Raw genomic sequence first — 15,315 nt, 5'->3', positions numbered from 1 at the left:
CGGCTCGACGAGTACGAGTTCTGGATCGACATAAAGCAGATCTAACCGTTCTCCAGGTACGTTTACACCTTTGCATGAAAGCTTTGACAGACGGAACAGAAACTAGTGATTCTTGAGCGGAAAATACAGGAGGTTGGTAACCAAGACTGGCTTCAAAAGGAGAAACCCCAGTAGCGGACGAAGGAAGAGAATTGTGGGCATACTCAGCCCAGGGCAGTTGATCACACCATGACGCGGGATTCTGAGAGGTGAGGGTACGCAACATACGGCCCAGAATCTGGTTGTTCTTTCGGCTTGCCCATTGGTCTGTGGATGGAATCCCGATGACAGACTGGGGGAAGCCCCTATCTGTTGGCAGAATTCCCTCCAGCACTGAGAGATAAATTGAGGACCTCTGTCAGACACAAGGTCCGAAGGTAGACCATGGATCTTGAAAACGTGATCGACCAAAATCTGGGCGGTCTCGAGAGCAGATGGTAATTTAGGAAGTGGAATAAAGCGCGCAGCTTTAGAAAAGCGGTCCACAACGGTGAGGATAACCGTATTTCCAGACGAAGAGGGTAACCCAGTCACAAAATCTAAAGCAATATGAGACCAGGGGCGAGACGGAATAGAAAGAGGTCTGAGTAACCCAGCCGGTGGCCTATTGCTAGATTTAGTTTGGGCACAAACAGGGCAGGCGGCAACGAAACGACGAATGTCGCGCTCTCGAGTAGGCCACCAGAACCTCCTACGGATGGTCGCAAGAGTGCCTCTTACACCGGGGTGCGCTACTAATTTGGAGGAATGACCCCAGCGAAGAACCGTAGGACGAGCGGAAACGGGAACAAATAAAGTTCCCGAAGGCGCGCGGGGGGGTCTAATCGTGTGAGACAGTGCTCGTCTAACAGCCTGTTCAACTCCCCAGACGGCAGCTCCGACCACACACTGCTGAGGTAAAATAGTCTCCTCGGTCGAAGCAGCCTCTGAGGAATCGAACTGACGCGAAAGTGCATCAGGTTTGAGATTCTTGGAACCTGGTCTAAAAGAAATTGAGAAATCAAAACGATTAAAGAACAGGGTCCAGCGAGCTTGACGGGCATTAAGACGTTTAGCTGAGCGAATATACTCTAAATTGCGATGATCCGTCCAGACGAGGAATGGAACACTGGCACCCTCAAGCCAGTGTCGCCACTCCCCCAAAGCAAGACGCACGGCCAACAGTTCTCGGTTACCAACGTCATAATTGCGTTCTGCGGGTGACAGACGATGAGAATAGAACGCGCACGGATGAACCTTGTCATCCAGGGGAGAGCGTTGTGACAAAATGGCTCCTACCCCAATTTCGGAGGCATCGACCTCAACTATAAATTGACGAGTTGGGTCAGGAGAGATCAGAATAGGCGCGGAAGTAAACGGTCTCTTAAGACGATCAAAAGCTCCTTGAGCGTTCTCCGTGCAAGCAAATTTGATCTTGGAGGAGGTGAGAGCGGTTAACGGGGTGGCAACTTGACTATAGTTCTGAATAAAGCGCCGAAAGAAATTCGCAAAAACCTAAAAATCGCTGAAGCGCGATACGAGAATCTGGAACTGGCCAGTCGAGAACAGCTCGAACCTTGTCGGGGTCCATGCTGATCCCCTCTGCAGAGACTACTGAACCGAGAAAGGTAACCGACTGAGCATGAAAAACACACTTCTCAGCCTTGACAAAGAGGCGATTCTCGAGTAATCTCTGAAGGACGCGGCGAACGTGTTGAACATGTATCTGGAGAGACGGAGAGAAAATCAAAATGTCATCCAAGTAGACAAACACAAAAATATTTATCATGTCCCTCAAAACATCATTAATAAGGGCCTGAAAAACGGCAGGAGCGTTGACCAGGCCGAAAGGTAAAACCCGATATTCAAAGTGGCCCATGGGGGTATTAAACGCGGTCTTCCATTTGTCTCCCTCCATAATACGCACTAAATGATAGGCGTTGCGCAGATCTAATTTGGTAAATATCTTTGTGCCCTGCAAAATTTCGAAGGCCGACGACATAAGAGGCAAAGGATAACGATTCTTTACTGTTATGTCGTTCAGCCCGCGATAGTCAATGCAGGGACGCAACGAGCCATCCTTCTTTACAAAGAAAAAACCCGCACCGGCAGGAGAAGAGGATGGAACAATGATACCAGAATCGAGAGACTCAGACAAATACTTTTCTAAGACCACGCGTTCAGGTGACGAAAGAGAATATAATCTGCCGCGAGGAGGAACAGAGTTAGGAAGGAGTTCAATACTACAGTCGTAAGGTCTATGAGGCGGCAGAGAAACGGCCCGAGAACGGCTGAAGACCGCCCGCAGATCATGGTACTCCTCCGGAACACCAGACAAATCCTCAGGGCTCTCCTGAAACACAGAGACAGGTGACACAGACGGAAGAGCAGATACAAGACAGTTAATATGACAAGACGGATTCCATGAATGAATAGACCCCTTGACCCAGTCAATTTGAGGATTATGTTGAATAAGCCAGGGGTGGCCCAACACTACAGGGAAATTAGGAGACTAAAAAATAAAAAACGAAATAGTCTCTTGGTGGTTGCCGGAGACAGTGAGACTCACCGGACTGGTGACACGGTGAATAGTAGAGAGTTCTCTGCCGTCTAAGGAGTAGACAGTAGTGGGTTTAACTAAATTGACAAAAGGAATCTTGTGTTCACAGGCCCAGCTCTCGTCGATAAAGTTGCCCTCGGCACCCGAGTCGATGAAGGCCAGAGCAGTTGCTGAGGAACCTGTCCAGCGGAGAACAGCAGGAACACTCGTGCAGGACCTGGAACAGGAGGACTTAATAGTGGCGCTCACCAGTACTCCTCCGTCTACTGGCGAGCCTTGTCTTTTAACGTGCAGGAGGAAATGAAGTGACCGGGCGCACCACAGTAAAGGCAAAGACGACTCTGTATACGTCTCTGTCGTTCCTCAGCGGAGATGTGCACCCTCCCCATCTGCATGGGCTCAGCTTCAGACTGGCTGTGAACAAGAACTGAGGGAGTAGCAGAGGAATCATTAGACTTGGAATAAGATGAACGAACGCGTCGTCTCTGTTCAAAACACTTATCCAGACGAATAGCTAGTTCAACAAGTTGATCCAGCTGAGTGGGTGGTCCTTGTGCGTAGATCTCCTCCTTAAGATCTAAATTCAGTCCTTCTAGAAAGCGGGCAATAAGTACTGGCTCGTTCCATTCACTCGAAGTCGCCAGGGTCCGAAACTATAGCAAAATCGGCCACAGATCTTCTGCCCTGACGAAGAACAGCAAGAAGACATGAAGCCTCACCACCAAAGACTGACCTGTCGAAGACCTTGATCATCTCCTCCTTGAAAAGCCCGAAGGAAAGGCAACACTCAGCTCGAGCCTCCCACACTGAGGTCCCCCACTCGCGTGCACGTCCCGAAAGCAGAGACAACACATAAGCAATGCGTGCCCGGTCCTCCGCATTCGTCTGAGGCTGGAGAGAAAAAAACACTTCACATTGAATGAGAAAAGCTCTGCACTCAGCGGGCTCACCAGAGTAACTGGATGGATTGTTGACTCGTGGTTCAGAGGATTGTTGGCGAGTAGGAGACCTGAGAGGTTCCTGATGAAGATGCAGAAATCAAGCAGACAAATCTGACACCTGATCTGCCAAACTCCGGACAGCTTGGTGGGCGGCGACCAGCTCCTCCTCATGTCTGCCAAGCACGGCACCCTGGATTTCAACCGCCGATCGAACCGGCATCTCCTCTGCTGGATCCATGTAATTGGTCGGATTATTCTGTCAGGCGTAAAGGAAAGATCCAACAGCAGAGGAATTCAATACTCAACAGTCTTTTAATGTTATACAAGAAATAAGGCAGTCTGTCGTTGCAGCACACAGAGCTGGTGATTTATACAAGAAACAAGGCAGTCTGTTGTTGTTGCACACCGTGCAGGTAATTATACAAGAAATCAGGCAGCCCGTCGTCACAGGACACGGGACTGGTGAGAGCACACACTTAGACACACGTAGCAGTCGTGAGGGCTTCTCTTATCTGGACAGCCATGGAATAGATGATCACAGAGCAGGTGGATAAACAGTCACAGAATGAACAGTGGCACACGTGGCGGTAACTGGGCTCTGGACTCACAGCGAGGTTGGATGAGCTGAACAGACAGAACAAGTGACACAGTCGTACCGGACAGACAGAACAAAGGTGAGTATCTTCCAATCTGGTGAAGAGAGTTGTCGTGTGAACGCATGACATGAAACAATAATCCGACAAATAACTGCTAGAACAAACACTTGATAAAGGGAGCGCATTAGGGCGGAAAGTGGAAACAGGTGTCAACGCAGAGCAGCGCGAGCGCTGATTGCGATGACAGGCAGGTGCAAAAAGAGAGAGAGAGACTGAAGCGAGTATGCGAACAACGAGAGAGAGAGAGAGAGAGAGAGAGAGAGAGAAAGTGTGTGAATGTAAAGCCCCGTTCACACCGCCAGAGATTTTGTCGCTGCATGTCGCTAGTCTCTGTACAGTGAAGTCGCTTGTGGGCGTTCCTAGTGTTGTCGCTCTAATGTTATTGGTAGACTGCACGTCTGAGCAGTGGTGTGCCGTCAGAGCCAGCAGGGCCTTCTCTGCTGGCCCTGTCAAAATAGAATTTTTTTTTTCTAAAATTAAATTAATGTGTGTCTGAACATGTCTAAATTCAATTACTGTCTATCAGTACGTTACAATTATATTTCCAGAAAGAATATGGTTATTTTTTGTGAGTCTGAGCTGGATTTTACATATGTCATCTAAACGCCGTGGACCAGCACTAGTAGTATAGCTAGCCTTCCGTTGAAGCTGCCGTTTTCCAATTGATCATAACTTTGACTGACGTGTTTTATCAGCCAATCAAATTGTGATGCGTATGACAGAACGCCCCAGAGGCCCAGCGATGTGTCGATGGCTAGCCCGCGCTGATGTCATCGACATGGGTGGGCAGATACAATACATGTTTGTGTACAATAACAATTTTCAGGAAAAATAACATTACGATGTCCAGAAATAAATTTCATTAGTACATTGGGTCATTTTGGGTACATTTGTCATTCTAGATCTACCAATTTTGTTAATACCGAGAATTTCCACGTGAGTAAATCCATTGATAACTATGCAACTTTAGTGTTCGACGATGGTCCAGTGGTAGAACTTTAGCCAAGTGTGTCAGAGGTTCTGGGTTCGAGTCCACACTTGTATAGTTTTTTATTTTTATTTTACCGAATATGTTCATCAGTGGTTGTATATCAAGCAAGGCGTTTGTGTGCATTTTGTTTTGTAAGATTTCAACGAATAGAAAGTCTCCGCAACGGCGCTAGATTGAAGCGCGCATCTGAGTGAAAACTGTGCGCGAGCCACAAGAGAACACTGTATCCGCGCCACTGATAACAGCGGCAACGAGCACTCAGCTTGAACAACACATTTCAGCGCTAGAATGCATCTTATTCAACAAACGAAAATTAATGTCCTGCTAGTTAACCGGAGATGTTTTATTTATTTGTATTACTAACTTACATCCGTGCGCGAGATGTTTCAGCTCAGCTTTTATAATGTACAGTGGTGTGCGTGTGCGCTGAGGTTGAAGATCAGCTGTCTCGTCGTTGATGTTACGCAGTGCATACAGTGCATGATTGTATTTTTATTTTATTTTTTTTGGGGGGGGGGGGGGTAGATCGTTACTGAAGGCCCTGACTGAAACCCCACGGTACGCTACTGCGTCTGAGCATATACCATCACAAGTGTTATATAAAACTGAGATATAATTCTAATTTGACTGGGAATTGGTCTTAAAAGATTTAAAAGCAATATTATGCTGTTGGGAGAGTGTTGTTATATTAACCACAGCAGTGCAGTGCATTAAATATTTAACTACATTAACGATCGATCAATCAACAAATTAAACTCACTCATACTGTCAATAGTTACTAAAACGTTATTCGAATTTGACAAATAATCCATTTCTTGTCCCTTATAATCCACATAATGCATGGGGGAAACTGTAAAATGAACTGTCTGCAGCAGTGCTAAACTTCTTGTCTGTCATAGAGGGACATAGATGTCGCCTTGGCTACTGCAGTTCATTGGAACGAAACCGTAGCCAAGCGACATCTAGTGTATACATCTATACCCGCCCGCGCCGTCAGATCATTTGGACGTGTGCTGTTTTCAAGAGATAACTACGATATAAATACTGTTCGTTTTCTCACACAAACCGCTCATTTCGTGTCTTAGGCCATCAATGTGTACTTACGATGGGGAATTGTTTAATTTGGACGATGGGGAATTGTTTTAATTTGGACTCTGTGCTTGTGTTTTGATACAGTGTCCATCGACCTGCATTATATGACTGACAGACAAGAACGGTTTGACCTAAAAATATCAAAATTGAAACTACTGCGGAAACAAAGACACCTACATCTTGGATGCCCTTGAGGTAAGCTAAAACATATCAAAAATTAATTTCAAAGTGAACTATCCCTTTAAAATACAGGGTGCATAAGTGAGTACACCCCTATGTTAAATTCCCATAGAGGCAGGCAGATCTTTTATTTTTAAGTATTTAAAAAAAAAAAAATTTAGGATACTATGCATCCTGATAAAGTTCCCTTGGCCTTTGGAATTAAAATAGCACCACATCATCACATAGCCTTCACCATACCTAGAGATTGGCATGGTTTTATTTCAGTTTGCCTAATAGCTGGTTTGATTTGCATTGAGAGATGATCTTATGGAAAGTACCCCATGCCAATCTCTAGGTGTGGTGAAGGCTATGTGATGATGTGGGGCTAATTTAATTCCAAAGGCCAAGGGAACTTTATCAGGATGCATATAGTATCCTAAATTAAAAAAAAAAAAAAATACTTAAAAATAAAAATCTGCCTGCCTCTATGGTAATTTAACATAGGGGTGTCCAAACTTATGCACCCTGTATTTTAAGGAAGAACATTTATTTATTTACGATACATTATTCATTCACAAAGAAAATTGGTGTCCTTAAAGGTTGCATTTTTCCTAATTTTTTAAATTAAGGCATTAAGTTCAATTTCCAAAAGATGATTTTTTATTCCTCTTTTTAGTCAACTTTAGCATGGGTGTCTAAACTTATGCATAGCACTGTATATCATAATCGATAAACATACAAAATATTATTTAATCTCCTGTAAGGATGGGGAAAGTGTTCTTACATTTTACTTGTTTCCTAGGGCAGAGGCAAGTTTGAGCAAGAAGCGCTCAGATATGAACTGAACCAACAAGCACTGTCAGTTTTATTATGAACAGTGAGTCCATAAAAGGAGGTACACCAGATTTTGCTTTATGAAAGCAGATATATTTACCACCGTTAAGGGAGTTTCATAACTGTAACACATGGCCTCTTGTGGCATACCCATGAGTTTGTTTGTCCCAACTGTGTCTAGTGTCCCTGAACTGTTCTCTGTGTATTTAAGCCCCTGTGTTTCAGTCAAATAAATCTCTCATACATGTTTGAGCAGTAGTTTTTATTAGTCTATAGCGAGCGTAAGGTCGTGTAGTCAAGCGGCTCCCATGTTTTCAAAGTCTGAGAACTGCTATTGTGTTTGGCTGTATTTCACATCAGTGCTATAATTTGAGGAATGTCTAACTACCAGACACTGAAGAGAAAACCAGATTCTTTATATCAAAAAGACGTAAATATTCAAACCTAAATTTAGGAGTTATGTAAATATTTAAGCTGGAAGATAGTGACCAGACAACAGAAGCATAAATCTAAAATTGTTGTGACCTGGACCTGATATTTTGTTTAATACAGTATGTCTCTATTTTTCTTTATAATCATCTAATGAACTATTCCATCCTGGCAAACATGATGGATATGATACAAGACACATGGGGGTTTATATGTCAGGAATCATCATCATTTGCTTTTATTGACATACCATCTGTTCTCTGGAGGAAAGCAGGCCTTTATTTTGGACATGGTCTTTGAAGTAACATGGAATACATAATATAAATAAACATAAACTTTCAGTACCATCAAAGTTCTTATTTGTGAGTCACACATACATGAACGTGTCGGTGTCGTTGACTGTGAGAATAACAAATAAATCCTGCAATCCAAACAGCGTCCAGCAGATGGCGGAGGAGGAACGGATAATAAATGGTTGCTGAGCGACAAGGACGCGAAACAATCCGAGCTGCGCATGCGCTGACACTGTCCGTCGCTGAAACTTTTTGGAAATAAAAATAACGAATTAGTGATCACATTATTACTATCACTATCACTTGGAATAATTGGAGAAGCGTGTAGTTATTTTTTTTACGCTTAAAAAGACATTTCTATGGCTGGTAAAAAGAAGGAGATTAGTTTACAGGTTTGTAGGACGAAATCTTTATTAGCATTAAACTGTAAATGAGGGGAAAGTGGTTGTGTTGTCTGACAGTAACTTAGCTTTCTAGTTTATTTACTTTGCATCTCAACTGAAAAATGCCTGACAACTCTTGAAAACTTTTAAATTCAGATAAATATCAATAATGACGATCAATGGAGTGAAGTTCTGGCAACGAAAGGGTTAATAGGTGAGATCTATCTATCTATCTATCTATCTATCTATCTATCTATCTATCTATCTATCTATCTATCTATCTATCTATCTATCTATCTATCTATCTATCTATCTATCACTTACAGATATTAGGCTACTATGATTTAATTACCAAACAAAAGCATTTGTATAATTTGTTTTAAAGTAATATGCACAATCACACAATCAATACTTTTGACAAAAAAGTTAGTCAGGTTAGAAATGAGAACAATACATATAACGTTACTATATACATTTTATGTGTATCTTTCTTCACACATACTTTGGGGCCGCTGTATCACTGTTTTCTGTCATTTGGTCTGATCTGTCTTTCTTATTTGACAAATAAGTGCCTTGAGTTTTCAGTCTTGCAGTAATTGTTGTGATCTGGTGTTTTGTGTGTGTGTGTCAGTGGTTGATGTGTACCAGCAGTGGTGTGGACCCTGCCGTGCCGTCGTCAGTCTCTTTAGAAAGATCAAGAATGAGCTGGGAGACGACCTGCTGCATTTTGCCACGGTAAGATAAGCCGCTCTGGAGATTAGAGATTGCTCACAAACAATCATTATTAAATGTCGACATTTCTGTCACACCGTCTTATCATCCCTGCAGGCCGAGGCTGATGGCATTGAAGCTCTGGAGAAGTACAGAGGAAAGTGTGAGCCCACCTTTCTGTTTTATGCGGTGGGTCTGAAACTGTACATCTCTCTCTGGGTGTTTACAAATTCTTTTTAACTACAAATTCTAACTAAAATGAGCAAATAATTACATAGATTGATGCTACAAAACCTGTTAAGGACACATGCAAGCAAAATGTCACCCCAAAATGAATGGAAGAAGAAAAAATACTGTGCGATCCTGCTTTTAGGACCATTCAAGTTTTTTTCATTTTTTTTTTTTTCATGGAGGTTTTACTTGCACTGCCTTTAATTTATGCTGATATAATAAAAATTCTGTAGTGCAGTAATAAAAATCTAATGAGTCAACACTGAAAATATTAGGAATTATTCAAAAATACAACATCTGGAAGTATTACAATAATTAGCATTTTTGAGAAAATTGTGGTTAAAGGGATAGTTCACCTAAAAATGAAAATTCTCTCATTAATTACTCGCCCTCATGTCATTCCAAACCCATACGACTTTTGTTCATCTTCGAAACACAAACGAAGATCTTTTTGATGAAATCTAAGATCTTTCTCTCCACTTGATGCTTCAAAAAATTCATAAAGAGATTGTAAAGCTAATCCATATGAATTGAGAGTTTCAGTCCACATTTTCTGAAGAGACTCGATCGCTTTATATGTTTAACAGATAGAATTTAGGCTTTTATTCACAACGAACAACCGAACCTGCTTGATGCGCGAGAACAAACCTTTTGCAGAAGCTCAAACGTGTTGTGTAACACGAGAATGAACCTCATTGGTTTATATAGATTAGTTTTACGATCTCTTTATGAACTTTTTGAAGCGTCAAAGTGTCAGTTGTGTAGCTGGGTACAGAAAGCTCTTCATTTGTGTTCCGAAGATGAATGAAAGTCTTACATGTCTGGTACGAAATGAGGATGAGTTATCAATAACAGAATTGTTGTAATTTTTGGGTGAACTATCCCTTGTCGTTATCCAATTGTCATGAAAATAATGCATACAATGCGAAAAATGGTTCTAAAACAGACTTAAATTTCACATATGTGACTGGACCACAAAACCAGTCACATGGGTCAATTTTTTTAAATTTAGATTTATACATCACCTGAAAGCTGAATAAATAAGCTTTCCATTGATGTATGGTTTGTTAAGACAATATTTGGTCGAGATACAACTATTGAAAATCTGGAATCTGAGGGTGCAAAAAAATCAAAACATTGAGAAAATCTCCTTTAAAGTTGTGCATTTATGTTGGCGATTGTGCTGCATTCACTCACAAAAATACATGTTTTATATATTTACGGTAGGAAATTGACTAAATATCTTCATGGAACATGATCTTTACTTCATATCCTAATGATTTTTGGCATAAAAGAAAAATGGATAATTTTGACCCATATAATGTATTGTTGGCATTTGCCACAGATATACCCGTGCGACTCGTGACTGGTTTTGTGATCCAGTGTTACATATTTGGTGTGTGTGTGTGTGTGTGTGTGTGTGTGTGTGTGTGTGTGTGTGTGTGTGTGTGTGTGTGTGTGTGTTCAGGGTGGGCAGCTCGTGTCAGCTCTGCGGGGACCGAACTCTCCTCTCCTGCAGAAGATGATACAGGAAGAGCTGAACAAAGAGAAGAGCGTTCTAGAACACGGGGCCGCTCGCAGGGCGGTGAGTTACTTCACACACCTGACCTCTTTACTGTGGGATTGCATTCCTGAATCCCGATGGAAACAAGAAATGGGATCATAGAATGATGGAAATGTAGTCCTGTACGAGGTGTTAAATGCATCCAATAAACTACTGCTTGCTGAATAATGCATTCATATCATGCATATTATATAATTAGGTCTAAAAAACATTTTAATGAAATTTTAAAAAAAAATACATTAAAAAGTAAGCTCGCGCTCGATCGGCCCAAGGCCGGCATCCGACCAGCGCGGAAAGTCTTAACGTGTTGCTGTCTTTTCTCGAGGCAAAGTATTTTTTGATTAAATGCAATACATTTGAATGTGTATTCTCTCGTTATTTCATCTGACTCCATAAATGAAAAGGTTTTTAATGATATCTATGGATCATTAATTGTGAGCGAATGTTTGACTATTCTTTTTAACTCTTTAATGAAAATAATGTCAACGTCAGTTAGAATAATCAAATGTAACAATTTATTATGTCAGGTAAATGTATCATGCCAATTTCATAATCAATTTGAAGCTAATCGATACAAAACATCAAATACTCTGGAAAATGAGAAGAGATGCGAACCCAACATTAAAATACATGATGCTGAGAGTTTTGGCCGCTCTCAGCCTCACGGGCGAATCTGAGGTACAGAAAGGCCCCGAATCCCCTGCTGCATTTCATTATATAGTCAGGACCTCTTTCACTTGGAAACATCTTTTAACAATGGAAATTTGCATTCAGAAGTTACACCTTTTGGGGGGGGGGGTAGGAGACCACCTTCCTTTGTGTGCCAGCTATCTCTAAACTCTTAAAAACCTTATTACCTTTTGTTTTACTTATTTGGAAATGAGACATTTGTACCAGTCGCACTGAGACATTTCAAATGATACCAAACATGAAAAATACTCTGTGATAATCATTCACATTAAACTATACATTTTCTTGGGCGAATTCAAGTGATCTGGGCTGCGTTCTCCGAAGCTACCTTAACGCTACGTCGTTCTTAAGTTGTACCTTAAGAAGTACCTTATCGTTAATACTTGTTTTCCGAAACCTTCTTAGTTAAGTACACCTTCTGTAAGTCATACGTTCGTAAGGTTGGTCTGGAGCGCTCTTAGCTATACCTTATCGCTGCTGACGTTTCATACCGCTAGTGGCCACCACTACGCAAAAAGCTTTTTTACATCGCAGCTTAATTACACATAGACAATTTTATATGAACATTTAATATAAAATCTGATTTAGTATTAAAATTACAATTTTACTTTACTTTAAAATTTTACACATAAAATACTTAAGTTGTTATAGCCTACACCCAGTGTATGGAAGTGTTTTCATTAATAAAGTTTCCATACACTATAATGGTTGTTAGCTTTTTTAATTACTATCCTAAGGCACATCAGCTGGCGAACCATTTGACAGAAAAGGCTTAGGAGTCTATATAAAGAAAGATGAGTTTACACAAACTTTATAGCTATGGCAGCGAGACAGCGAGTACTTGTTTTAAATCAAAGACGGCGCCGTCCGCGGAGCCAGTTAGTGTATGTCAACTACATGGCTGGTGGATAATCAGCATACGTTGTGGAGAACATTAACACACTTATGGCCGTAAGGGTTTGGGATTGCACACTTGCTAAATTATAAACACAAACTCATATTTATTTCTGCATATACATATTTCAATGAGCCCCGATAAATGCAGTTTGTACTATTTCTAAAACGCTTCTTTATAAAGAACATTGTTTTCTCAATACTTTACCTATACCGCTGTGAAGGAAAGAGCGCACAATCGATCATCGAGGCATCGATATCAACCTATTCAGCGCCTCCACCATGGACAGCACCTGCTAAGGTCGAACTTAAGAAGGTTTACCTTAAGCAACATCCTAAGGTATAGTTCGGAGAACACACGTAGGAAAGGTATACCTGTTAAGGTGTACCTTTTGAGTCTTCGTAGCGCGCTAAGAGACAACGTTATCGGAGAACGCAGCCCTGATCATGTGAGAGATGTAGATTAGGATGTTTCGGAGGTGAGACTTGCGTCTCGATAGTGCACGAGGGCTAGTTCAGATGTTAATTTCCAGAGAGGTCCTTTGTCCTCTCAGGGTCTGGTCGCTCTTCAACCAGACTGTCCGGCATTTTGTAATTTCATGTTATTTTGTAATATGCTTATTTTGTAATTTCTCAATTCTTACAAAAGTTAAATGTAAAAATGATTTATACACCCTAGGATTTTTATGTTAAATTCTGCACAGAAAAGCATATCATCTTCAATAAATGTAATCATGTTTTATTCCTATTAGTAATTCAGCACACAAAGATTAGATTAATGTCATGAAAGATGACATTTGGGTGTCATGTGTCACTCCAGGTGAAAGATGAAGGTTTAACTGAAGAAGAGGTGAATGATGACATTGAGGATCACCCACACGATGAAGATCTGATTGGTAATGATCTTTCCTTCATCCTGCTTAATTGTAGTTTGTCCTGTTTGCTGAGTTTACCCGCACTGGTTTTGTGTCTTTTGTAGTTGCTGATAATAAGTCTTACACAGTGGCAATAATAAAGCCTGATGTGGTGGCACACGGCAAAGCAGAGGAGATTATTATGAAGGTAAGAGCTCAGTTTAAGAGACAGTTCCCCCAAAAATGAAGTTCTGTCATTATTTACTAGCCATCATGTTGTTTCAAAACTGTATGCTGTTTTTTTGGAGCAATATGAAGTTGAGAAAACAGAATTTAATTTATTTCGCTTTAAAGGGATATGCAAATGAAGTCATCATTTACTCACCCTGGTGTTGTAATAATGCAGTATGCTCTTCTTTCTTTTATGGACTACAAAAGGAGAATTTTTTTTATTAAAAAAGTGTCCCGCTCGCGCTCGTCCATATAATGGCAGTGAATAGCGACCAGCATCAAGCTTTAAAAAAATATGCAAAAGTATTACAGAATGATCATGCAACATGTGTCGTATATTCCAAGTGTTCTGAGGGTTTATGATTGGGTTTGGGGAAATCAAACTTAATTTAATGTTTTATTTTACAAAAAATCCTGTCTTTGGCTGTTGGTGAGTCACGCAGACGTGCACAGGATTGTCTTTAAAAATAATGCATTCAATTTTGTTCTGTTTTTCACCAAACCCTATCGTAAACCCTCAGAACAACTGGAATATAAGGCACGTGTTGCATAAAAAAAAATATATATATATATTTTTTTTTAAAGCTTAATGCTGGTCGCTATTCACTGCTATTAGCAAGATGACAAGCATGAGCGGGACATTTTTAAAACATTCTCCTTTTGTGGTCCAAAAAAGAAAGAACGGCATATTGCATTAGAACAACACCAGGGTGAGTAAATGATGACTTAATTTTCATTTTAGGGTGACCTGTCCCTATAAGTTCCTTATATTAATATGATATTATACCCTTTCTACACAGATAAACAGCTAAAAATGTATTCCTGAATGCAGTATTATATGCTTTTGTTTCTAGATTCAGGATGCAGGGTTTGTGATTTTAGCCCACGAGGAGAGAACGCTGAGTGAAGCAGAAGCTGAAGGCTTCTATCGACACAAAGCAGCAGAGGTAAATGAAGGAACTTCAGTTGAAGTCTAAAAATAGCATGTGTTTTAATATTTTGGCTGATGGTGTGTAATGGCAGCATGTCCAGTGTGTCATGTAAAGGGGGTGTGTGTGTGCTTGCGTGTTCTTCCAGCCTTACTTTCAGGAACTCATCCAATTTATGTCGAGCGGGCCGTCGCATGTCCTGGTCATTTCTAAGATGGAGGGCCGTGAGGACGTCATCCCAGCCTGGCGGGAATTCATCGGTCCACCGGATGTCGAAGAGGCCAGGACCACGCAGCCGGAGAGGTACCTTATTCCCAGGAACACACATATACAGTATAGACTGACACATGAACATAAGCAGTCCCTCTGACAATTTCATTAGGATAATGCAACGAAAAATCTCACTCAAAAATAAGTTTTTAATCGAAAAGGTACAAGGTCTTTTGAGCTGAATTTAATTTATGCTGATTTAAAAACATTTTTTTTGAATGAATGAATGGTCCACACAGGATGATTTTCATTATGATGATGAGAATGAATTTTTTTATGACAATTTGGGAGACATTCAATTATTAAGAATAATGCCAGAATGCTAAAAATAACTACATTTAGATGGTCCAAAAACCTTTTTCTTATTGTTAACTAAAACTATTATAGATTGTTTTCCATTAACTGAAATAAAACTGAAGTAAAATATAAATATTAGATGAAAAGATTAAACTTAAAAACTTCAGAAACGTTACCTTGTCAACTAACTGAAATAAAATAAGTTAAAGTTGAAGTAATGAAATGAAATATAAATAAGTTAAACTGACAAAAGCACATAACAAAATTATTAAAGCTAAAATTGAA

At 40.7% G+C, this 15,315-nt stretch overlaps 1 protein-coding gene across 1 annotated transcript in view; it reads left to right on the top strand.

Annotated features, from left to right (window-relative positions):
* Positions 1-8,335: 8,335 nt before the first annotated feature.
* Positions 8,336-15,315, top strand: part of LOC308691975 (thioredoxin domain-containing protein 6) — a gene marked incomplete at its 5' end in the record, with an annotated part of 48,836 nt that continues 41,856 nt past the window's right edge. Inside the window, 9 exons of the mRNA XM_081367601.1 lie at positions 8,336-8,368; positions 8,516-8,573; positions 8,991-9,094; positions 9,188-9,259; positions 10,770-10,886; positions 13,270-13,345; positions 13,429-13,511; positions 14,389-14,481; positions 14,612-14,766. Of these exons, the coding sequence (XP_081223727.1) occupies positions 8,336-8,368; positions 8,516-8,573; positions 8,991-9,094; positions 9,188-9,259; positions 10,770-10,886; positions 13,270-13,345; positions 13,429-13,511; positions 14,389-14,481; positions 14,612-14,766 (791 nt within the window). The remainder of the gene's footprint in view (positions 8,369-8,515; positions 8,574-8,990; positions 9,095-9,187; positions 9,260-10,769; positions 10,887-13,269; positions 13,346-13,428; positions 13,512-14,388; positions 14,482-14,611; positions 14,767-15,315) is intronic.

This window comes from Scardinius erythrophthalmus (assembly GCF_964197995.2).
Source record: "Scardinius erythrophthalmus genome assembly, chromosome: 6".
Classification (NCBI taxonomy): domain Eukaryota; kingdom Metazoa; phylum Chordata; class Actinopteri; order Cypriniformes; family Leuciscidae; genus Scardinius; species Scardinius erythrophthalmus.
The sequence above is the reverse complement of the archived record's forward strand: the minus strand, read 5'-3'. Positions and strand labels throughout refer to the sequence as shown.